Here is a 23054-nt window from a genome sequence, read left to right on the forward strand (position 1 = left end):
CCACCATCTTGTCGTAGGGAGCCAGCTTCTGCTTCCGAATCCTCTCCACACGGAAGTCGTCCTCCTCGTTGGCCTTGTCGTACTGCCCACGGATGAAGTACTGGAAGGTCCCTCCCCGTGGGTTCTTCTTGGCTGCCGGCTGGGTGAGAGGAGAGGACGGGACTTGCGTCGAACTCACCTTTGACCTTTGACAACTTCTCCTCCTCCGTCGGACGAGACCGGACGTTCAGCAGGCCGTTCGCCATGCCCACAGCGATCGTGCTAGGAGAAAGTGAGGGTGCCTTTGTAGACAAGGGGAGAGGCTGGGAGGAGGACGGAGGACGTGGGGATTGAGAGAGCGCAGGATACGAGGATGAGAAATCTGAATCAAGATGCGAGCAAAGGAGGGACGTTGAAGAGCATGAGCGAAATATGAGAGTCGTCATGATGAAGAGAATGCGACAAGTGAAGAACAACAATGAGAGCTCGTGCTTGTGGAGCATAAACGTTCAGCTGATCTTTCATGAGTGATGAAGGAGCGGGGAATGTTTGGTCGTATCACGTCAGGCTCACCTCTGATTTTGACTGAAGCCGAGCGACAAGATGGGCTGTTGGTAGTCAAGACTGTAACGAACTCTGTACTCCTGCAGCACCGTGATCAAAACTTCAACCGGCCATGCATTCTTATCTCCATCATCATCATCATCATCATCTCCATCATCATCTCCATCATCATCTCCATCATCTCCATCACATTATCATTCCAACCTGTACATCGTAGACTTTCAGATGATGGTCCAGAGAACCGGAGAGGATCCTCCCGCCGTTCTCATCGTACGCCAGGCAGGTGATGGGCTTGCTATGGTTCGCCATGGCATGTAGCACCCGGCCTCCTGCCAGCACGTCCCACACCTTCATCACGTTCCCCCCCGCCGTAACCATCACTCCTCCTCCCGGCAGCATCAGCACCGCTTGCACTGGCCCGCCATGATCCACCGTAAGCACGCTGGCCCCCTTCCTACAGTCCCACAGCTTCACAGTGTGGTCGTAGGAGCCAGAAACGACTACGTCCTGTGAAGTCGGGCTGGTAGTGACGCAGCGAACGTGGTCCTTGTGTCCTTCAAGATTCATGGTCTCTTCTCCAGTCGCCACATCCCAGTACTTCACGACAGCGTCGTCCCCGCCTGAGATGCAATGGAGCCTGCCAGGTAGAGTCAGTCTCCTGACCCCGGTTTGCTGCCGCCGCCGTCCCTACTCTACCTCCTACTTCTCGTTTTTCCTTTGTTCTCGATCCAGACTACACATCCCCTCCTCACTTCCTCACTCCATGCATCCATCCCCTCTCCCTCCATCCATCCCTCCCTGATCTTCACCTGTCTCTGGAAAAGCCGCATGAATGCACCGGCTTCGAGTGGCCCTTTAGCATTCTGAGCATACCTCCTGACTCAACATCGAACACTTTCACTATGCGCTCCTCCCCCGCTGCGACGAGAAGTTTCCCGTCGTCTCTGAAGCTGGTGGTGTATACAATGTCCTTGAACCTGCTGATCGTCTTCTTCACTGCCTTCCCCCTTGACCCGTAGATCTGCACTCTGGTAGAGTTGGTGACGGCAAAATCGTAGGGGGCAGCAGGAGAGAAAGCGACGCAATGCACAGCTGCATAGGCCTTGGTGACCAGGCTCGTCTTGTATCTCCTCCAGTGTCTCTGCTCGGGCGTCGAGGCCTCTGGTGCCCGCGGCGCTCGCTGCATCTCGAGCTTCCTGAAGCCATCGCCGTGTTCCGCCATTTCGCCCGCACGTGAAGAACTCGAACGGTACCACATCCCCGCTCCAGCCAGGTGGCCCCGCCGATAAAGGGGTCTAGTACCGGTATTTTTCCCGTAGAGACAGAGGGTGTGTGAATGGGGAGGGGGTGGGTAAGTTTGCAGGAAATCGCAATGGCAGCCAGGCCGCCACCAGGTTTAAGGATGATTAAAGCAAAAAGCGCGATGATGACAATTGTCAAAACCTCACAGTCTATCAGGGAAATGTGAGTTCTATCTCATGATATCAATGGTTCGGATGTCACTATCGCGCTTTTTAATATTTTCTACTTTTCGTATTCCTTTTTGCCGACTTGCAACCAGCAATGTCACGTAATCCCCGAAACCCTGGCATGTTACCTCCGAGTCCCCCATCCCATTGTGCTGATCTAGTATGTATTTGTCTTCTCTTGTTCTTATGTGTGTTGTTTTCAGCTTACCCGTCATTATACGATCCATTCCGTACGTTGAAAGTGTCCCGTTCGCGCAGTCGGCTGAGGACAATTCGTTTTTTCGAATGCTCGTACACAAAGGGCAGGTCAGGGTCCACTTTTTTGCATAACTCTGTGCAAGCCTAATTGAATTTTCTCAAGAAATCTTTCTTGTTCAGATGGCCGATCAGTGACCACAGATTCTCCACGCTATACGTGCAAAGAGTCCGTGCATTGAAGTCATAGTCTCCGTCTCCAAGCATATGATTCTTTCTTACCACGTACTGCTGTACTTGAGGGTGAGTATCTGACTTCATTGGATGTATTTCTTCTGGTGTCTGACCTCGCCACAGCGTTGTTGCTTGTCATTTTTGCAACATACTTGTCATGAATTTTCTTGTAATCTTGTTCAGTCGTTGCTTTCTTTTCATTGGTTTTCTCCAAGTCTTCGTTTAACAAGCCTATGACTCGTTCCAAAAATGGATGCGGCTGTCGTTCCTTCCAAACAAAGCAGTGCCAAACGTTCCTTTTGCAGGGCAAGCCGTTCGGTCAAATCCGTCTTTTTTTCAGTGATATCGCCCAAATCTGCGTCGCAATCTTCGAATTCTTTACAAATCCCAGCATTAATAATCGTTACATTGATTTTCTCGAAGTATTTGCAGCCTGCAGAACATGTCTTTCAATCTTTGTGTGTTTTTGAAAGCAAAGATATCGTCACTAGCAAACATCACCAATTCAGAAACCTCTGGCAATCCAGCAGCTTGTAAAATTGAAACTGCTCTTTCGAAATTACATATGGCAGAGAATTCATGCTCTGAATTTTTCTTTTGTGCTTGATACAGAGAATCATGCTCACTCAGAATCCCTCGGATAATTTCACATCGGGTGTTGCCATCAAGGGTTCTGAACGTTTCACAAACTGTCTGAATGAATAGCTTGGAGTCTGCCTTGGTATGCTTCTTTGGAGGACTTGGATCAACATGTTCATCCGACAATCTTGCATACCTGCAGAATGATCACACTACTGGTAGGGCAAGAAAGCAACATCTCAGACTTACCGCAAGAAGTAATCGTGAATCGTGGATTGCAACGAATTCAAGTCTTCGAAATGTAAGGTAGACCAATGTACGATTCGGGAAAAAAGAGTTCAGTGCTTCTTGTGCATGTTTTCAACTTGTGTACGAAGTCGATTCAAACGTTCTTACATTGCAGTTGGTCCTGCATGTAGGTTTCTAGATGATTGTTTTTCGAAAACCTTCGTGTCATAGTAGAGCAAACATCTCGCAAATCCTTCTGGTGCACGTTCGTAAACATCTCCAAGGGCTTTTAGCTTGCGTTGCACTTCAAATAAAGATACAGAATGAATACTTAACTTCACAGATGTTGAGTCGCTGAAGAGAGAAGATTGTTGTCTTCACACTCCAAAGATAAAGTTGCTGATCCTGACATTGCAAGAAATCCAAAAGCTTGAAAAAAATGGTATCATCCCACTTCGAGTGTTGAAGATACGCTTGTTATTACATCCAATCTGTTGGGTTTTGAGTGATTGTACACACGTTGTGCATACAGGCACACCTTGCCACTTTCGAACGCTGCTCTTCTCCCTTTGTTTGTGGCATGATTGGCATGTTTTTGTCTTCCACGCCTTCGGCTTGCCCATGGTAAGGGGGATCACAGGTTTGCCCGCCAAAGATCGGATTGGAATTTTGTCATGATTCCCTGCCATGGCATGCATCACCCCCTAAAAACACTGCCATAGTGCCCCACACACACTGCATGGAGCGAAGGGGGAGGGGTATTTAACTAATTGTTTGTACGGCTTAATTCTCAAACCAGGGGTTGGCCCGTCTGTCAATTCGAACATAGTACGGTAGTTCAAAGGCTACCCCCGTGCTGGTGTGCCGCCGCCGGTCACCTCGGAAGCCAGCTCGGAAGCCTTCTGGGCGCGGCCCGTGGCCCAGGTGCCGGACTTGAACCGTCAGCCTGGCAGTGCCACCGTACCGTGGCACAGACGGTCGGACCCGGGCGATCGGATGATGACGGGCGGCGGCTGTCCGTCCGATCATCTCAGTGTCACTGACTAGCGGCTGCAGTATTGAAAGCAGTGCTCAGCGGGATGGCCCAAGTTGTGGTTACTGTGACAACGCCAAAATTTGCAAGCCACTCCGCATGTCCTGCTTCGCTCTCTGCTTGAAGCGATGTTTGGGTTTGGTTGAGGTCTTGAGCAAAACGTCTTGAGCCTTTGCAACCCAGTGGCCCTAACGAGACGCTTGTGATGATCGGTGGCATCAAGTGAGATGAAGACGTCAGGAGGAACTACCGCACGCCCGCTGATCGTCGTCAGCTCATATGCCATCGTTCCTTCTCTGAGACCCGGCAGGGAACACAAATCATCACCAGGATCGCGTCCTTCAAAAGGCGCCGGGCACGCACCTGTGGAAGGAGGAGATATGAGGGTTTTTGACATGCGTAAGTCTGTGGAGATGACGTATTGTCAGAGTTGGTATTGGGGATGTATTTATTCCAGGCACTCTATCACATGATGCTGGGGAGGCATCCGGGGGTCGCGGATCCCCTCCTCCTTTCCTCATCGATCTCTCGGCACTATCCTTGCAGTCCGGAGTTCATTGCAACTACTTGAGCGTCGCGTGTCCACCCGTACGGTGTAAGTATAAAATCGTCTTCCACATGATTCACTCTGAACTTGTAGAGATTCTCCTTTGGAACGACAAACACAACCTCCACCTTCCAAGTCCCCCCTTGCTCAATGCCCAAAGATTGCAGACAATCATACATGAACCGCAATTTAAGGTCATGGGTCTCTGCAATCGTTGCCTGTATGAAGCGCACCAACTTGTCATTCGAGTCCACAATCACTGCATCACAGCCCCCCTGATTCCATTTCAACGGCTTCAGGCACAACCTTGCTGCCCCTTGCTTCAGAGCCTTCTCGACTTCCCTTCCTTCAAGAGGTATTACGCCACACCTTTGCCATTCGTCGTGCTTCTCTGACTCGGCTTGATTCTCTGACCTGAGGGTGACCTCCAGCCCTGGCTCTCGTCCTATCCGAGCAAAGAACAGCATCTCAAACAAAATCCCCCGAAGAGACGGATTCCTAGTCATGTCAGGGAGCTGCTCAATCTTCCTCACAAACGATTCTCCGAGCTTCTCTGCTAGCTCCCTGGCAACAAACCTACTGATAAAAGTCCAGTACACCTGGTTTCCGATTCGATACTTCCCATGCAGCCGATTGACAAACCGCTTTGAACGGTCGCCCGCGTTCATTTCAAAGAGCGTCTCGTAATTAGAGACAGAGTTCATCGCTGCACAGAGATCTTGGATAGCTTGATCTGTCGTACATTCGAACATATGGCGACATGAGCCTCCAACAATCTGATACTTTGACTCGACATCTCTCGACCTTGTCTCCTCCGAGCCTTCTTCCGCATCCAAGCTCCATTCCATTACACCAGCCACACTCTTGTAGAATATTTCGTACTTAATGGCCTCCAGGTACTCCTCCAGTGTCCACGAGTACACCATCAACTCCTCTACCTTTTCCATTCTATCTAGCTCAATCTTTTTCTTTTCTCGAGAACTCATCGACGTCGTGATCACAACCCGCCGGTTTTCCCAGTCATTGTGAAGCCAATACATGCATTCACTGAGCATCAGATCATGTACATCTAGTGGGTTGACAGAGGAAGTATATATGCAAGGGGATGCAAATACCTGTAGTGAAGGTAGCTTAGGGAAAAGGGTGGGTTGTCAAGATTGGAATTCCATTATAGTGGGTGGGGTGGGAAATTGAAGGTACGGTCACATCGGTTGGGTGTAGTGAGGGAGATAAGGGGGGTGGGTCAAACAATTTGTCACTCTGGGGGGTAGGGGGTTCTGGTCTCTCGTACTGTATGTTTGAGGTGGTCTCTGTACCCTATGTTTTATTATCCATTTCTGGGGTGATTGGGTACTTGAAAAACACATTGGAAGGGGTCCATCCCTCGGCATCGAATTCAGAGGGTAGAAAAAGGAAGGGGTGCTGTGGGTTCCCCAGAGTCGAAGGAAGGGGTACTGCAGGGTATCTAAAGGAAGGGCGAAATACGGAAAGGGGGGTAGCTTGCTTGCATCAAATTCAGGGGTACTAGGCTGTAGGGAGGCTCACTGGTAGGGTGGATGCATTGGGGACCACGGGGTTGGAAAGTTACTTCCCGGGTGTGCTCTGCTCTGGGTAGGTGATTTGGGATGATGAAGTATAGGATGATGGGGGTGCTTGAGACACCACGAGTATGGATAAGAGTTCTTGAATAGGTCAGTGGCAAAAAGGGTGGGGTGGTATCATCACAAGGGGTAATCAGTGATGGTAGGGTGGTATCGGTTGAGTAAACAGGGAAGGGCCCCACGCGCCTCTCCCGCCGTCGTCATGTTCATGCAGGCATGCACTGCCGCCGCCGGCGCTGCTGGCTTCTATCTTATGGCCTCAGGCAAAGCCCCGACGTCACTTTCGACCATTCTTGACCAGCCTATGGACGTCAAGGTCGCTACTGGAGTCGCAAGCTCGTGTGGATTGCTCTTGTCCGCTCGTTTGGTAGAATACATCTTCTACAAAGACGACCAGGTTGGCAAAGGTCCTTTCTCTCAGACCTTGGAGTTCATGGCAGCTTCCCTCATGAAGACCATTTCTAGCAAGATTGTCGTGAACAAGTGGATCGATGAATACAACGATCTCCACAAGGGCGAGGAGCCGGACGCTCGCAACGTCGCATATGCGAAGCTTGTGAACGCCTACTATGAGCTTTCTACGCTCTTCTACGAAGTTGGATGGGGAACTTCCTTCCACTTCTCATACAGAATGGCGGGAGAGTCATTCTCTGAGGGCATGCGCCGCCACGAGTATTATTTGACCAGCTTTCTCGGAGGCCTCAAGCCAGGTTCCAAGGTCAACATCGTTCGTGGGCCTGTGAGTGCTTTTGACGAGGATTGCTGCAGGTGCTTGATGTCGGATGCGGCATCGGTGGACCTCTTCGTAGCATTACCCGATTCACTGGATGGGACATTACCGGCATCACCATCAACGAGTACCAGGTTAACCGCTGCAACCAGCTCGCGGCAAGGCAGGGGCTCAGTGGCCAATGCCGCGCTATCCTCGGAGACTTCCTGGCCATCCCTGCTGCAAACAATTCTTTTGATGGTATGCCTGCAGATTTGTTTGTTCTGTTGTAATTTGCTTTAGGTGTTTATGCTATTGAGGCCACTTGCCACGCCCCCGATCGCCGCAAGGTGAGATAACATTTCCGATGAAGTCTCAATATCTTAGTTCATCCTCAGGTGTACTCCGAAGTTTTCCGTGTTCTTAAGCCTGGTGGCTACTTTGCATGCTACGAATGGTATCTATTTCACGCTAATGTTAAAAAAATTGATCTTTTCGAAGGTGTTTGACGAACAAGTATGATAAAAACAACCAGTACCACAGATGGATCAAGAAGAAGGTTATTGTTGTCGCATGCCTTAAAGCATTGGTTGAATGATTGTGCAGATCGAGGAAGGTGACGCTCTTCCTGATATGGCTTACACACATGAAATCGATGATGCTATGAGAAGCTCTGGGTATGAAGAACAAATACGTTTCCAATAGGGTTGACTTATTGGCAGGTTTGATATTCTTCATACACGTGACATGAGCTTGGACCCCAACCAGAAGTTTCCATGGTACGCTCTCGTGCCGTTGCTGATCACGGAAAGCCTGACTTGAATTGATTTAGGTACCATCCCCTTCTTCCCAGCTGGAACCCCTTCGTTCAGAGATTTCAGTTCAATCCTGTTGGACTGTTTCTAACCACCTGGGGTTTGCGCTTGTTGGAGGTGTGCAGTTTTCCAGCTCAAACGATCGAATTTTGATGGCTTTGTCCAGTTTTTGTGGCTCGCCCCTAAAGGAACCTCTAAGATCCAGACCATGCTTCAGCAGGGTGGAATCGGCTGTGTGAAGGTAATTTTACCTTAAATTTTAGGCAGCCATTGATGTTGTTTCAGGGTGGTCAGAACGAGATCTTCACCCCCATGTACCTCGTTGTCTGCAGGAAGCCACTCTAGATTGAATCGTGATGTGGAATTCTTTGGTGAATATGTTATTCGGAAGATATCGTGTCGAGATTCTCTCCAAGCAAGTCTTTTGTGAGAATGATGATTGGCTAGTGAAAGTCTGTCATTTTGCTGGGTTCTCTTCTACGTATAGAATTTTTAACCAGTCAATAAATGTGATAGCATACATGAGGATCTGTTCCGTACAGTGGGTTCGAACTTGTCTGCAGGTGTCAATCAAGGAGAGTATCGTTATGGTTGTTTCGGCCTTGCTCCGCTCTGCGACTGCCTCACACCAGTAAGAGTTGTTTGCATAGGACAACGCTGCCTGCACGTGCGTTGGCTCCATTTTTGTCGGACTGGACGCCCGAGCCAGGGGGCAAGGCAGGGAAGGGGGAGAGCCAGGGGGAGCGTGAGGGGAGTCCGAGGGCTGAAGATGAATCTTGGCTTCCCGATCCTGCTGTGTGCGGCTCCCATGGTGGGTCAGAGTGACATCGCGTTCAGGTAGTTCACACAGGATCTTGTCCCTTCCTGGCTGACTCACTGGTGGGCTCAAGGATTCTCACCCGGCGGTGGGGCGCCTCTTTGGCGTACAGCGAGATGCTCTTCAGCGAGCGGATCGTGGAAGAAGAAGAGTGAGTAGCGTGCCGATCGTCCTATTTTCTCTGGTGCCTCGAACCCTTGACGTCTTCCAGTTACTTAGCAGAGAAGCTTCAGAGTTGCATGGAGGACCGGCCACTCATCGTTCAAATATGCGGTAACGACCCATCGATCATGGCGAGAGCAGCCTGCTTGATTGAAGACTTCTGCAACAACAAGAGCCATGGCGTAGATGCAATCGACATCAATCTTGGTTGTCCTCAGAAAAGGTTAGAGATCGACACAGGAAATGAGCTCAAATGAAATGGCTTGTCTTTCACAGAGCCGCAGAGGGGCACTATGGCTCTTATCTTCTAGAAAAGGTTTCATCCAATGCTGTTGTTCGCTGAGTGTAGTGCTTTGACATGTGAATTCCCAGAAAGATTGGAAGCTCGTACAGGAAATCGTTGAATCTATGAGCAAGAGTGTAAATATCCCGATATCATGTAAAATTCGCCTTCTACAGGTATCTTTTTTTTGACAGCATGCTTCGAGTCCACTTTCTCACCTTTGTGCAGACTGAAAGTCAGACGGTAGAGTTTGCAAAGCTCTTGGAAGCCGCTGGCTGCTCCCTTCTAGCTGTGCATGGCAGGCAGCGGGTAGGATAGACCATTGTTGCTGCTCTGCTGACTGAACCAACTCCTTGCTCGCTCGCCGACCAGGGATCACAGAGACATGGCAGGAAGGGACCTGCTGATCTTGATCAGATCGCGGCAGTGAAGAGAGCATTGACTATTCCAGTGATAGGTGATGGACGGGAATGGGTGCAGCACGCTCCTCCTTGACCGCTTATGACAGCCAACGGAAACGTGAGATCGCCGGAAGACATCTGGATCAATCTAGAGAAGACGAGAGCAGATGGGATAATGAGCGCAGAAGGACTGCTAGCCAACCCTGCTATCTTCAAGGTGCACGAATGGTATCGGAGTGCTGAACTGATGCGCAAGCGCTAGCAAGCTCTCCTCCTCCGCGAAGGGAAAGATTACCAAGGAAATCCTCTACGGCAGGTCTGATGAGGAGCATTCTGATTCTTGTTGAGACCTCTCAAGGTGGCTCTGGAATACCTTGACCTGGCGGAGGAATGGAAAGTTCCCATGGACGTCCAGGAACAGCATGTCTCCCATGTGAGCTCCCAGCCGTATCCTCCTGAGTCCTCGTGATCTTGTTGACCTGCAAGATTCTTGGCCTTTCTTCAGCCACTGGCGGAGCTTCCTGGCAGCACGTGCTTGTTTGTGGAAGTGGGTGCCGGACTGACCACTGTTGAAGAGGAAGACAGCCGCGGAGAGGACGAAGGACCTTTCGCTGGAAAGCAAGCAGGGAGAGGCGGAGGAGGAGGAGGAGGAGGAGGCTTCCCGCCCTCGGAGGCTCTGGCAGGTGAAGCAGAGGCTTCATGCGTGCAAGGACACGGAAGACTTGAGGTGAGCGAGCGGATAGGTTTGCAGGTGTGACAGTTGGACTCTAACTTGATCTCACAAGGAATCTCGTTCGGCTGATGCTTCAGCCAGATTGAACTTTTGAATTTTGGCTCCTACGCTTCCTTCATCTAGATCGTTCACCTCAGTGTCTTTCGCTGATCCGCAGTCATGGCAACGCCACGGCCACATAGAACTGATCTGAAACCCGATCATGCAGTGCAGAAACCAGGCTTAGTCCGAGATCCGATCCGACTAGACCCGGGCCCACTGGCAGATCCTTCGCAGACTATCAATGGCAACGCTGCGGCGGGCCTGGGGCCTCACTGACTTGCGAAGGGCCGGAGTCCGACACACTGAGAGTTGAGTCACGAGTCACGGGCCAATCAGATCTCAAAGTTTAGATTGGCCTCATCCCCGCTCGTCGCAACGTGCAAAGCACCACTGTAACCGTCGGCCCCTGGTTTCTAAAGAAAGTTTGACATGTCTATGAATTTTCATAACTATTTCGGAAATTTTCATAGAGCATAACAACAATAACAGCAAACTTCGATTTTGTTTTCAATTTATGTTTGAAAGGTACCCTGTAGGGAAAACCATCGGTTTGACCGACCGTTTTCTGGGAATGGCGCGAGGGAGGGATCGACTAACAAGCAGAAAGTGCTACATCGCTTCTCCTTCTGCTGCTGCGCCTCCTCTACCTCCTCTTACTTCCTCTCCTCCTCCTAGGACCTTCACCTGTTACTTGCTATCCTGGGCTCGCATCTTCCAATCCACTCGCTGACTTGTGCAGTCATAGATTCCTCCCACTCCTGAACATTCATATTTGTGTTGTACTGTATCGCCGTCGTCTTGATATTGCTTCCAAACACCATCCTTCTTTCATTTGGTGTCCTGCATTTCAATTTCCTACCTTAGAGCCAGATTTTCGCGCCCTCTCATCTTTTAAGCAACGGCCCATGCGACCTCAGAAACTACATTGACCAAAATGTGGCGTCATGCCATACTGCAGCTTTACCTGGTGCTTGCCATGACTGTGAGGCAAGTTTGCAATGCACCAGTCATCACCAGTATACGTCCGAGCAACATGCCAGCAGTTGGGGGAGGTGATACGACCTTCCTTGTCATCGGGGGATCAAACTTCGGTTTCACAACGAGCAACATCATGGTTGGCATCGGCACATCCTTCTCCTCGGAAGTTTCCAATGCTGTAGACTCGCTCGTGATCTGCAAGATTCCTGCAGGAACAGGAGCAGGCCTTGATGTGTTCGTGAACGTCTCTGGTGCAGTCACCACACTGCTCAAGTCCTTCAGTTATGATCCGCCGATCGTCACCTCACTCAACCCCAACAACGTCCCAACTGCTGGCTCAACGTCGCGGGTGCTCGGGAAGAACTTTGGAGTTGCGAATGTGTCTCCGGTCATTCAGATGGCAGGAGTCTCTCTTCAGTCTTCATGGACGTCCGATTCTAGCGTGCAAATCGTAGTTCCTCCAGGCGCTGGAGGAATGAAGTCACTAAGTATTGGAGTTTCAAATCAGGTCTATACTGCTGTCAATGCGCTGTCATACAGTGCTCCAGCAACCAATCAGGTACAACCCCCAGTTGTCGAGACGATAGGAGAGCTTGTCTCTGTTTCAGGATCCTTCTTCGGGGTGGTCGATTACACCGTATCTTCAAAAAGCGGTTTTACATATTCAGAATTCACACAATGGATGTCCGATTCATTTATATATTGCAAAGTTGCCAGAGGGGCAGGCTGCTGTATGGATCTGTCTGTCACAGTATCTAATCAGGAGGGTGTCAAAGCAGCTGCCACTTCCTTCTATGCCCCTGCCTTGGGAGCATTTCAGAAAGATCCGCTCTCAACAACGATCACAACATTGCTGAATCTAGATGGATCAAGCTTTGGTATGTTTGATTTTACTATGCAGGCTCGTATTGGGCGGTCAGCTGGTGTCTCAACACGATGGAGCTCAGAGACATCCTGCGTTGTCTTGTCCTCACGGGGAGTTGGAGGAGCACTGCTAGTTGTTGCGAGTGTGGCAAGACAGTCCGGAACATCGAGCTCCGCGTTGACCTACGTCTCGCCAAAGCTCAGCGCCGTCTCTCCTGTGGTTGGGTCACCTTTGGGTGGTTTTGTATTGTCTCTGACAGGTAGTTCCTTCGGAAGTGACGACTACTCCCCTCTTGTACTAGTTGGGATGTCCACATGTCAGACTTACTTTGTATCGGACTCTAGCACGAGAGTTGTCGTCAAGAGCGGAGTGGGGGCGAATCTTGCTGTCTCCATCTCATCTCAAGGTCAAGTAGGGATATGGAACAACTTCTTCTCCTACCAAGCACCCAATGTCACTTCGATCAGTCCTGCTAACTCGCCTACCGCCGGGTCTCTTCAGATCTCGATCTTAGGGAGCAATTTTGGGTCAAGTTCTCAACCGGATCAGAACATTGTTATTGGAAAAACTTCTTGCACTCTTACTCTCTGGAAATCAGATTCATCCATGACGTGTGTCACGCCAAGAGGTACTCGATCCGGTCTGGACGTCAGCGTGAGGAGCGGGGGGCTAGTCGGGACATTCACAGCAGGGTTCTCCTTCGACCGTCCTGTGATAGAGTCAGTCTTTCCTGGTGTAACTGCCACCGCAGGAGGGCAGAGTATAACCGTCATTGGCAAAAACTTCGGAATCTTCGGGAGCTCGCAGGTCACAGTGAAGGTGGGATACACAACCTGCTCCTCCTCTGCTTACGGTTTGAATGAGTACATGTTGATCTGTGTTCTTGCTCCCGGAGCTGGTATAATGCTACCAGTCTATGTGGCACTGGACGGAGGCTCCTTTACAGGGCAAGTGAACGCGTTCTCATACTCGCCTCCAACACTGCAGGCTGTAAATCCATCCATCCTCTTGCCTGCTGGTCGTCTCAAGCTCACGCTCTCGGGCCAAGGATTCGGAACCGGATCGGACAGTCAGAGCGCTGCTGTTCAGTCAACTGTCTCCCGGACCACCTTCTGGATTTCTGATTCTTCTCTTCCGTTCTTGTATGCTGCAGGAGTAGGGAGCGGTCAATCGGTGAGCGTGTCAGTGGGAGATCAAAGGCACTCGCTCAAGAATATCGCTTCGTTCTCGATCCCTCTGCTAAGCTCCACCCAGCCTTCCAATGTGCCTTCGCTGCTTCCGACTGTGGGGATAGCAGGACAATGCTTCGTGGCGTTCGACACGAGTGGAGCCGTAAGGGTGCAGGGGCAGATGAACGGGAGAGGAAGCGCTTCTATGACTTCTCAGTGGACTTCTGATTCAAGTTTACTCTGCAAGCTCAGCTCGGGAGCCGGAGTCCTGATTTCAGTGCAAGTCACGATCTCTTCGTTCTTCAATTCCATCTCCTCGTCTCTCAGCTTCGATCTTGCCAAAGTCAAATCAGGTCTCCCTTTCCAAATCTTCCCAAGAGCGGGATGACCCGTGTCAGCCTTGTCGGCCTCAACTTTGCAGGTGCTGACTACACGCCGTCTTTACGGATCGGGCAGACAGCCTGCTGGAGTAATGTATGGAACTCAGACACGAATCTCGTGTGCGGGGTACCTGCTGGCCTAGTCGCGGAGCGTGTGATCGTCACCATCCTGAATACCGTGGGATCTTCAGCTGACGCGCTCTCGTTTGACTTGCAGACCGTCACGTCGTCCTCAAGGTACAACCTCCGGTCAGACGTTGTCAACTCCTTGACCCTCTTGGGGGCATCTTTTGGGTATTGGCAGCCAAACACATTTCAGGTGTCGGTGGGTTTTTCCCCATGCGCCTCCACAGTATGGAAGAGCAGTTCCTCGCTTACATGCCTTGTGCGTCAAGGAGTTGGTTTGGCAGCTGATGTGCAGGTATTGGTTGAGTCTTCTGTTCAGATTCAGAGGAAGTTCTTCTCTTATGAGTCACCGACAATTTCAAATGTGAAAGGGGCAAACCTGGCAACAAACTCGATCGCGGCATTATCAATCTATGGTTCGGGATTTTCCCAGGTAGATTACACTATTCAAGCTCGAACTGGCAGAACTCGAGCGCAGGCGACAACATGGTTCTCACAAACCAGTGCAGTCTGTCTTGCTCAAGCGCAAATCCGTACCAGTCTGCAATTGCTGACCACATTACAAGTCTCGTTGGGAACCCTCTCAAACGTCATCTCCTTTGATGCAATCCAAGTCACGAGTGTAAATAGTGTAAATTTGAGTCAAGTACCGACTATTCTTTTATTTCTTTCGTCAAATTATCTGTACAATACGTTCAAAGACATGACCCTCAAGACGGCTGTTGGTTCCACTTCGTCCCCCTATACAGTCTGGTCTACGAGCTCGCAAGTCACATGTAAAGGTTCATCTACAGCATCAGCATCTCAAAGAATTACATTATCTCTGTCTAATCCTCTGCTTAGCTCTCTTTCCTCAGCCTTCTCGTTCAATCCAATCAATCTGTTGCAGTCTCAAAATCGACTCGAGAGCATAACGACATATTTCTATGCAGTCGGCCTTGCTTATGAAGATCACTCCCTCGCTCTTCGAGTCGGTGTGACTAGTGCACAACAGACAGCTTGGAGATCCTACACGGCGATGCAAGTGAAAGTCAGTTCCAGTGTAGGCAGAGAAGTTCGTCTCATCGCTTCTGCTTCTTCGGTCTTGGCGACATCTTCTAGTTCCAATGAGTTCACACTGCCGCTGGCCAGCTCGACCTCACCCTCCAACAGCCCTCCAGCTGGAGTCTCACTGATCGCATTCCTTGGCACTTCTTATGGATCAACCTCGTACTCGCAGTCAGTCCGTGTAGGCCCATCTGAGAGCGTTAGGACCATCTGGACATCGGCATCGTCAATCGCGTCTATTCCTTCTTTCTCCATGTCAAATGCCATGAATGTCGTCATCACTTCAGGATTACAAGCCGGCACTGCCTTCCGCTTTTTCTCATTCGATGCTATTTCCATCTCTTCAGTTCATGTACAAAACATCCCAAATTCTGGTAATCGCCTTGTTTCTTTCTCTGGATCTTCATATGGATCTTCATCGTATACTCTCCGCCCAAGTTTATCGTTTTCTGTCCTTCAAACTGCGTCATGGACGTCTGACACAGCCATTGTATGTAAGGTCATTGCCGGCGTCGGCAACAAGTTGCCGTTTGCTGTCGCTCAAGGGTCCGCCTACACTAACACAGGAACTATCTCAGATGTGATTTCCTTCGACTCTCCCCAGCTGAGCGGCAGCAGCAAGCAGAATATGCCGCAAATAGCTCCCTCCCTTGTCACGATCTTCAGCTCTGTCGGGTTCGGATCTGCTGACTACAGTTCTATCCTTGTTCTTTTGAATGGCAAGCAAGTCTTGTCCTCACTGTGGACCTCAGACAGTTCAATAACTTGTCAATTGGCACCAGGAGAAGGAGAAGGTCTCAACTTTGCAGTTCAATTCCAGAATGAAATTTCCTTTGTCACTCAAATGTTTACCTTTGATGCCCCTGCAGTGTCAGCTGCTCTTCGTTCCAACCTTGCGTCAAACAGACATTTCTCAATACTTGGATACAACTTTGGAGTCGTCGATCTTTCTATCAAGGTATGCGTTGGTACATTAAGCCAAAAGACGATTTGGCAGTCCGTCACCAGTCTGGTTGCCATCGCTGAACAGAGAGCCAGGACGAGTGTGTCTCTGATTGTGACTACTTGGCAGAGAGAGGGCACGCTCTCCTCTTCTGTTTCGTATGCTGTACCAGTCTTGTCAACACTGTATGCTGGGAACGGCCCTGTGGTCACTTTGAATCCTCTTGTCTTGTTTGAGTCTTCAACAAGCTCAACCCCGCTTTCTGAATCAATGCGGATTGGTTTCACTGCATGTGAAAGGACTCTTTGGATATCAGGGACTCAAATTGCTGGAAAGGTGTCTTCTGGCGTTTCAAAGTCAGCAGGCATTGTTGTAACTTATTGTTTGTCTTCAAATAGTCTGTCTCATGCGTATTCCTACGATTTGTCTGCACAGGTTGACAGAGTGAATATCCCCGTAGCAGGCGCAATGATCGTTTCTTTTCCTCTTCTGACATTCCAACCTCTGTGCTATACACCGACAGTTCGGATGGTCTCAGCGCTTCAGAGCACGAGATGGAGCTCCACTTCAAGCATCTCATGCTCTGTGAGGATGCTGCCCGGGAGAACACTGTCAGTTCAAGTTACGATTGGGCGAAGTATCGTGACTGTCACGGAGGCAACAAGCTTTGATACAAGTGCGATGTCCTCTATTTCGACCACAAACTCTTTTTCACGAGGTCAAACACTGTACATTTACAGCAAACCCTTGTCCTTGAATCTTGAAAGCACCCTTGCATTAAGAATAGGTCCATCGAAGGTCTTGGAAACACTGTGGTTGTCTTCAACCAGTCTGTCTGGGAGGGCTGCATTCGCATACGCTCGGAGTCAATCTCTCTCTCTCTCTGTTGCATCGCTTCAGAGTTCAACCAGCCAAGTGTTTTCGTATGACTCCGTTCAGTTGTCCTCTGCAATTCGCGGTAATATCTTCAGTACCGGTGTGATTGCGATAAATTTCAGAGCGCTGGCTATCGAAGTGTTTTCTCTTACAGCTTCTGTGAGGGTAGCCTCTACTGTTTCCTCCCGCTCCATGTGGACGAGTGACTCCGCCGTCCAAGCTCTCGTCTCCTCTGGTGTCGGCGGCTCCCTATCCCAGATGCTCACCGTCGTCCTGCAAGTCTCCTCTCTCTCTCAGCTTCTCAGCTACGATCGGCCTACGCTCGCGTCAAGACCGGCCAACTCTCCCACCACAGGGAACGTGGACCTGCAGCTGTCGGGGGCGGGGCTGGGGAACTTCGATGCTTGTCCTGTTGCTCAGGTGGAGCGTTTTGTGTGTCGGGCGTCAATGTGGAAGTCAGACTCGTCGATGGTGTGCAGGGTGAATGAGGGGGCAGGAGCAGGGCTGGATATCAGCGTGAAGGTAAAGGAGCAGGTCGGTACTCTCAGCTCTGCCGTTTCGTTTGACACCGGAATCATTCTTGCGGTTTCACAAGCAAATTTTCCTTCCTCAGGGAACTCGATCGTATCTTTGATTGGAGTCAACCTTGGAGCTTTTTCTATGACATCTTATGCTCGAGTCGGAGGGACAGCATGTCAATACACCGTCTTTCAAAGTCAAAGTCAAATATGGTGCAAGGTAGCTGCTGGAGTCGACCAAAACATGCAAACTCTTGTGTCTGTGGCCTTTCAGCAGTCTCAAGCTCTGGCGCAGACTCTTTCCTATGATATAGGATCAGCCTCAAGTCAAGGGTTGGTGTCCTCAACCACTGGGAATAACGTGGTGGAAACTGTTGGAGCATACCTGGGAACATATGATTCGTCGGTGCGATCGAGAGTAAGTCAGACTGAAATGCAAGCTACTCGATGGGTTTCCGACACATGCTTGCAAGGAATCTGTCCGGCAGGTGAGGGGCGAGGTCTGAGACTGGTGATTTCGATCGGGGCTAGACATTCGACCATGTCAGAATCGATTTCTTTCGCTAGTGTTGTATTCGTGGACAAAGGGCTAAACTTTGTAGTGTCTGTTACGTCGTATCTTGCTGCCGGTCATTCGTTCGCCCCGTTTGATACCACATCACAAGTTAGATTGCAGCACACTGCTAGTGTACCCACCCATTGGTTTTCAGACTCTTCTCTCTCCTGTCTGTTGCCATATACCACTGGAGGGGGAAAGAAAATGATCATGACCATTCATGGAAATACGGAGACGTCCAGAGATTTTATATCGTTTGACCTACCTGTGTTCTCTGTAACGCAGGTGGTGAATTTGCGGGCCACTCGGTCAAACTTCTTCGTCACTGGGAAGGGATTTCCAATGTACGATCTCTCTGTTTCTGCCTCCATCAGCGGATCCAGTGGTGAGGTGACGATTTGGACAAGTGCTACAACCGTTCATGGCATTTTCAGTGGTCAGACTCTAGCTTCAGGGTCGATCTCTCTTACAATGAGCGGCATAAAGGCAACAGTCAGTGAGGCGTTCTCCATGGATGTCCTCAAAATCAGTTCGATCGCTCGATTGAACTATGGTCCTCAGATGTTCGGTGATATGTTGATAGGAACAAGCTTGTCACGTACAACATTTTCACCTGCAACAAGAATTGGAGGAACATCCATGCCAGTTTCGAAATGGATCTCATCTTCAGTCTTGACATGCAGAGCAACTCCAATGGAGAGGCGTTCTCTTTCTGTGTCCTTTACAACTAACGGAGCAGCAACCAGCATCACAGAAAGTCTGTCATTCGAGCAGTCGTTTTTAACTTCCACTTTGCAGCAAAATTTAGATGTTCGAGGCAATTCTTATTTGGTAATATTTGGAGCTTTTTCGGAGCATTCGATGAAAACCCGTGTTGCATCATCAGCTTGTCGTTCGACTGTATGGCAGTCAGACTCAGTTGTTAACTGTAACTTCGTCATACAAACTCCTCGTTCCATGGCTTCGATCATCTCTGCCGCCTTGAGCAGTATTCATTCCATCACAAACTCATTGAGTTATGACAGCTTTGTTCTTGACTCATACCTTTCGAGTCAAAACAATGTAATCAACCTTAATTCCATATCTGTTCCCTTCGGCCTCATAGCACAGGCTACTGTTAGACTGCGAATGGGATTTTCAAATGCAGAGAGCTCGGTCTGGAGATCGGCCACTTCACTTGAAATCAAAAGTGTGATTGAGAACGGCAGAAGTTTGGCATTATGCTTGACATCGAGTAGCTTGTACACAAGTACGAATACCCATACGTTTGATCTGTACGTCTCCTTCCAATCGGTGATATCCTCGTCGAATTTTCCAATTTTGGCAGCGACAAAAATCATAGGCAAGGGTTTTGCTCTTTCTGATAAGAGCATTGGATCCCGAATTTCTTCTACATCATCGGCATCCACAAATTGGATATCAGATTCTAGTGTCACTTCTACTTACACTTCGTACGCCTTCCGGACATTCTCTACCGTCATCACCATGTCTGCTGTGACCAACACCTTATCTCAAGCTTTGACTATGGACGCTCCAATCATTGATGGTATTGCACTTTCATCAACGAATATTGTGAAACAAAAATCGATCCAACTTCTATCTCTTGCTTACATGGACGATGTTAGGAGCGCAAGTGTTCGGGTCGGCAGTACAAGTTCTCTATCCACTGCATGGAACAGTTCATCGTATGTCTTCTGCAAAATAGCAGCAGGCGCTGGCCACAGCAAAGGCATCTACCTCTCCATCCATTCCCTCGTCTCCTCCGCTTCTAGTGCCGTCTCCTATGACACTCTCGCGATCTCCTCCGGCCTCAATCAGACGCGCTCGACGGCAAACACCCGAGGAGTCCTTCTCTCGCAGCTGCTACCGCCGGACTCGCTGCAGGTCGTGTCCTCGTACTCGGCGTCGACGAGGATCGGACGCACGTCCTGTGAGTCCACGGGCTGGATATCAACCAGCGAGGTGCGCGTGCAAGCCCATGCTCACGGTCGGCAAAGCATGAGCCTGTCCATCACGTGCGGGCGCGGGGCTTCGACTGTGTCAGAGCTGCTGACGTATAGCGCTGTCACCGTGAGTAGCGTGCAGTCAGTCAACGCAGGCTCAAGATCGACATTTCTGATTGCTTCTCTGTCGAGAGTCAGCAGCTCCGCAGCAGGACGCGTCGGCTCGACAGGATGCGAGATCTCTACATGGCTGTCCGTGACGTCAGTGAGCTGTATCTGTGCGAGAGGTCGGAGCCAGCTCGGCACGCAGGCGGTAGCGTTGACCATCAGTCAAGCGACGGGAAGCGTGAGCGGCAGCGTGAGCTTCGACACACAGCAGATCACGGGAGCAGAGCGCGGCAACCGGTACATGGGGATGGTCAGGTCGGTCATCGTCGGGGCTGTCGGGGCTGTCGGGGGGGCAGCGTCTGTATCAGCGAGTCTGCGACAAGGGAGCACAGCATGCGAGCGATCCTTGTGGATATCAGGCTCCTCTCTCGCAGGGCGCACGGCGAGCGGGCAAGCAGGGAGCATGCGGGTGGTGGCGAGTGTTGCGGGTCAACCTGCGTCTACGTCGCGTGCCGCGAGCTACGATGTACCGATGACGTCCGAGGCGTTGAGGACAAACGTGGGAGGCCAAGGAGGGGCGAAGTCGGTGCAAGTGTGGGGCCAGGGGTACGGGCCTTCGGCATCAGCATCAGTGGGGAGGAGCTCATGCGAGAGGTCGGGGTGGCTGTCGGACACGGCGATACAGGGGACGACGTCAGGAGAGGGCTACGGGGGGACGAGAGGGGTGATAGTGAGCAGTGGGAGACAGGTAGGAACGCGCTCAGCAAGTGTATCATATGATGCCGAGCGATTGTTATCCTTGATATTCAGTGGGAACTCATTCTTTCCTGGACAAGGCAATCTTATGTTGCCACTCAAAACGTTTATTCGTTTTTCTTCGTCGTCCAACTTCAACAAAGTTTCCCTTGGTATTCGGACTGGTTTCACTGTTTCCTCCCGCTCCATGTGGACGAGTGACTCCGCCGTCCAAGCTCTCGTCTCCTCTGGTGTCGGCGGCTCCCTATCCCAGATGCTCACCGTCGTCCTGCAAGTCTCCTCTCTCTCTCAGCTTCTCAGCTACGATCGGCCTACGCTCGCGTCAAGACCGGCCAACTCTCCCACCACAGGGAACGTGGACCTGCAGCTGTCGGGGGCGGGGCTGGGGAACTTCGATGCTTGTCCTGTTGCTCAGGTGGAGCGTTTTGTGTGTCGGGCGTCAATGTGGAAGTCAGACTCGTCGATGGTGTGCAGGGTGAATGAGGGGGCAGGAGCAGGGCTGGATATCAGCGTGAAGGTAAAGGAGCAGGTCGGTACTCTCAGTCAAGTGTTCTCGTACGACGGACCAGCAGTGTTCCGAGCAATTCCTTCCTTCTCAGATACTGTCGGTAACTCGATCATCTTCGTCGAGGGGCTGAATTTCGGTTGGTCTTTTGCAAAGATTGAGGTTTGGGTTGGCAGTTGGGCATGCACAAATGTTCAATTTATTCGCCAGGACTTGCTGAGTTGTACCACACCCGCCGGGTTCGGGCGTGATCTACCCATCCGCGTTCGAACAGGAGGACAGGAGACGTTTACGGCTAGACTCTTTTCTTACCTTCCTCCCACTCTATCAGGGGTGTTGTCCAACTATGGACCAAGCTCCGGCGGAGGCATTGTAACTTATTTCGGGAAATATTTCGGATATGAAAATTGCTCTCCTCAAGCATATTTTGGTGGAACTATCTGTGCAACAAGCTTGTGGACATCTGATTCTGCTGTCACGTGCTTTTTAAACGGTGGATACGGGTCCCTTTCGGGTCTGAGTCTCAATGTTCAAAACCAGACGACAACGTCGCTGATTTTTGCGGCAGGATACATTCCACCAACCGTTTCCACAGGATCACGTCAGAATCAACCGGCAACGGGTGCGGTTCTAATATCAATTGCTGGTCGGGATATGTCAATTGCATCTTATACACCTGCATCAAGAATCATCGGAACATCGTGTCCTCAAACTCTTTGGAGGTCTGACACTAGTATTGTATCCATGTCAGCACGGTCTGGTATGATGTCATCAAATAGTGTTCTGGTAGCCTCCATCGGGGCGATACGATGTAGTTTGACAGAGTCGGTTTCATATTCAAAGCCTGATTCCTACATCTTGCCAGGTGCTCCCGGCAACACAATTGCCAAAGTTGCGTCATCCGTGCTTTTTACTTCATCATCTATGGACTGTTCATTGAAGGCCAGGATGGGAGCGACGTCTTCACAGATGACCCTTTGGAGTTCGTATAGTAGCTTGTCAACAAAATTCCAAAGGTCTTCTGGGGCATCCAACTCTCTGATCGTGACGATGGGAATCCAAAGCGGTACTGCATCTGCTGTTCTATCTTACGACATGCTATCTTTGACAGCGTCGTCTCAGTACAATCTAGTTGAATATAGATGGGCGATTCTGTTTGTAAAGCCCCAAGTCTTCAAGTTCGAACCTTTGCTTGACATCTCCTCTGCAATAAGAGCTGGAGTCACAAATTCCCAAGCAACCAGTTGGGTTTCCTCCTGTTCAATCTCGTGTAAATTTGCCACATTGTCAAGTCACAGCAAGCAGGTAATTTTGTCAGTGTCGCAAACGTCGCAAAGTCTGACGGAAATCATTTCCTACGACAAGTGCAAAGCAAGCACCTTGTCCCGAACCAACTTTCTTGCTGATCCCTCTGATCTTATTTTTACAATCAGCGGCTTGAATTTCGGTGCGTTCGATTCATCGGTCTCTATGTCCATTGGCAATAGCAGAAATCAGTTTTCGGAATGGAGCTCCGAGACGAATGTTTTCAGCAAAGTTGCTCCATTCACGGTTCACACGATGAGTTTGATATGCTCCATTGATGGTCTGGTAGGTAGTGTATCACAAATATTTTCCAGTGATGTTCCACTTGTGTCACGATTCTCAAATAACTTTCCATCCATTATCAGTCCCTCTGTCGCTTTAAAGCTTTCGTCTCCGAGACTTCGAATCAGCGGCACAAGCTCTCAATGTACAGCCTGGATTAGTCAATGTGAACTAGTATGCAATATCATGCCATCGATCTCTCGCACAGCACATTTGAGCATGTCTTATGGTGTTATTCCACGATCATTGACTTCTGCGTTCTCCTTTTCGGCACCAAAGTTGAGCTCTGCACTCGCATCGAATTCA

The 23054-nt window shown here is 50.1% G+C and overlaps 5 protein-coding genes across 5 annotated transcripts in view; 3 read left to right on the forward strand and 2 right to left on the reverse strand.

The window, feature by feature from the left end:
• GUITHDRAFT_156829 (U3 small nucleolar RNA-associated protein, U3snoRNP) overlaps positions 1 to 1765 on the reverse strand; it is a gene marked incomplete at both ends in the record, with an annotated part of 3050 nt that extends 1285 nt beyond the window's left edge. The window contains 5 exons of the mRNA XM_005841892.1: positions 5 to 132; positions 179 to 261; positions 553 to 623; positions 748 to 1180; positions 1353 to 1765. Of these exons, the coding sequence (XP_005841949.1) occupies positions 5 to 132; positions 179 to 261; positions 553 to 623; positions 748 to 1180; positions 1353 to 1765 (1128 nt within the window). The remainder of the gene's footprint in view (positions 1 to 4; positions 133 to 178; positions 262 to 552; positions 624 to 747; positions 1181 to 1352) is intronic.
• Positions 1766 to 4815: 3050 nt separating this feature from the next.
• On the reverse strand, positions 4816 to 5775 carry GUITHDRAFT_99616 (hypothetical protein; the record flags this gene model as incomplete). Its single annotated transcript, XM_005841893.1, has 1 exon — positions 4816 to 5775. One exon carries the CDS (start codon positions 5773 to 5775, stop codon positions 4816 to 4818), a length of 960 nt encoding a protein of 319 aa, XP_005841950.1.
• Positions 5776 to 6877: 1102 nt separating this feature from the next.
• GUITHDRAFT_63072 (sterol methyltransferase) lies at positions 6878 to 8298 on the forward strand (the record flags this gene model as incomplete). The annotated part of the gene is made up of 10 exons (XM_005841894.1): positions 6878 to 7147; positions 7198 to 7399; positions 7442 to 7488; positions 7537 to 7595; positions 7640 to 7697; positions 7745 to 7815; positions 7861 to 7917; positions 7971 to 8070; positions 8120 to 8194; positions 8239 to 8298. The coding sequence occupies 10 exons, from the start codon at positions 6878 to 6880 to the stop codon at positions 8296 to 8298; spliced, it is 999 nt and encodes a 332-aa protein (XP_005841951.1).
• Positions 8299 to 8722: 424 nt separating this feature from the next.
• Positions 8723 to 9878, forward strand: GUITHDRAFT_156831 (hypothetical protein; the record flags this gene model as incomplete). Its single annotated transcript, XM_005841895.1, has 8 exons — positions 8723 to 8764; positions 8791 to 8921; positions 8982 to 9155; positions 9209 to 9248; positions 9305 to 9391; positions 9444 to 9524; positions 9597 to 9672; positions 9724 to 9878. The coding sequence occupies 8 exons, from the start codon at positions 8723 to 8725 to the stop codon at positions 9876 to 9878; spliced, it is 786 nt and encodes a 261-aa protein (XP_005841952.1).
• A 1447-nt stretch (positions 9879 to 11325) lies between these two features.
• Positions 11326 to 22153, forward strand: GUITHDRAFT_99619 (hypothetical protein; the record flags this gene model as incomplete). The annotated part of the gene is made up of 7 exons (XM_005841896.1): positions 11326 to 11928; positions 12133 to 13756; positions 13825 to 14077; positions 14137 to 14184; positions 14753 to 21304; positions 21730 to 21783; positions 22027 to 22153. 7 exons carry the CDS (start codon positions 11326 to 11328, stop codon positions 22151 to 22153), a joined length of 9261 nt encoding a protein of 3086 aa, XP_005841953.1.
• Positions 22154 to 23054: the final 901 nt, after the last annotated feature.

This window comes from Guillardia theta, assembly GCF_000315625.1.
Source record: "Guillardia theta CCMP2712 unplaced genomic scaffold GUITHscaffold_2, whole genome shotgun sequence".
Taxonomy (NCBI): domain Eukaryota; class Cryptophyceae; order Pyrenomonadales; family Geminigeraceae; genus Guillardia; species Guillardia theta.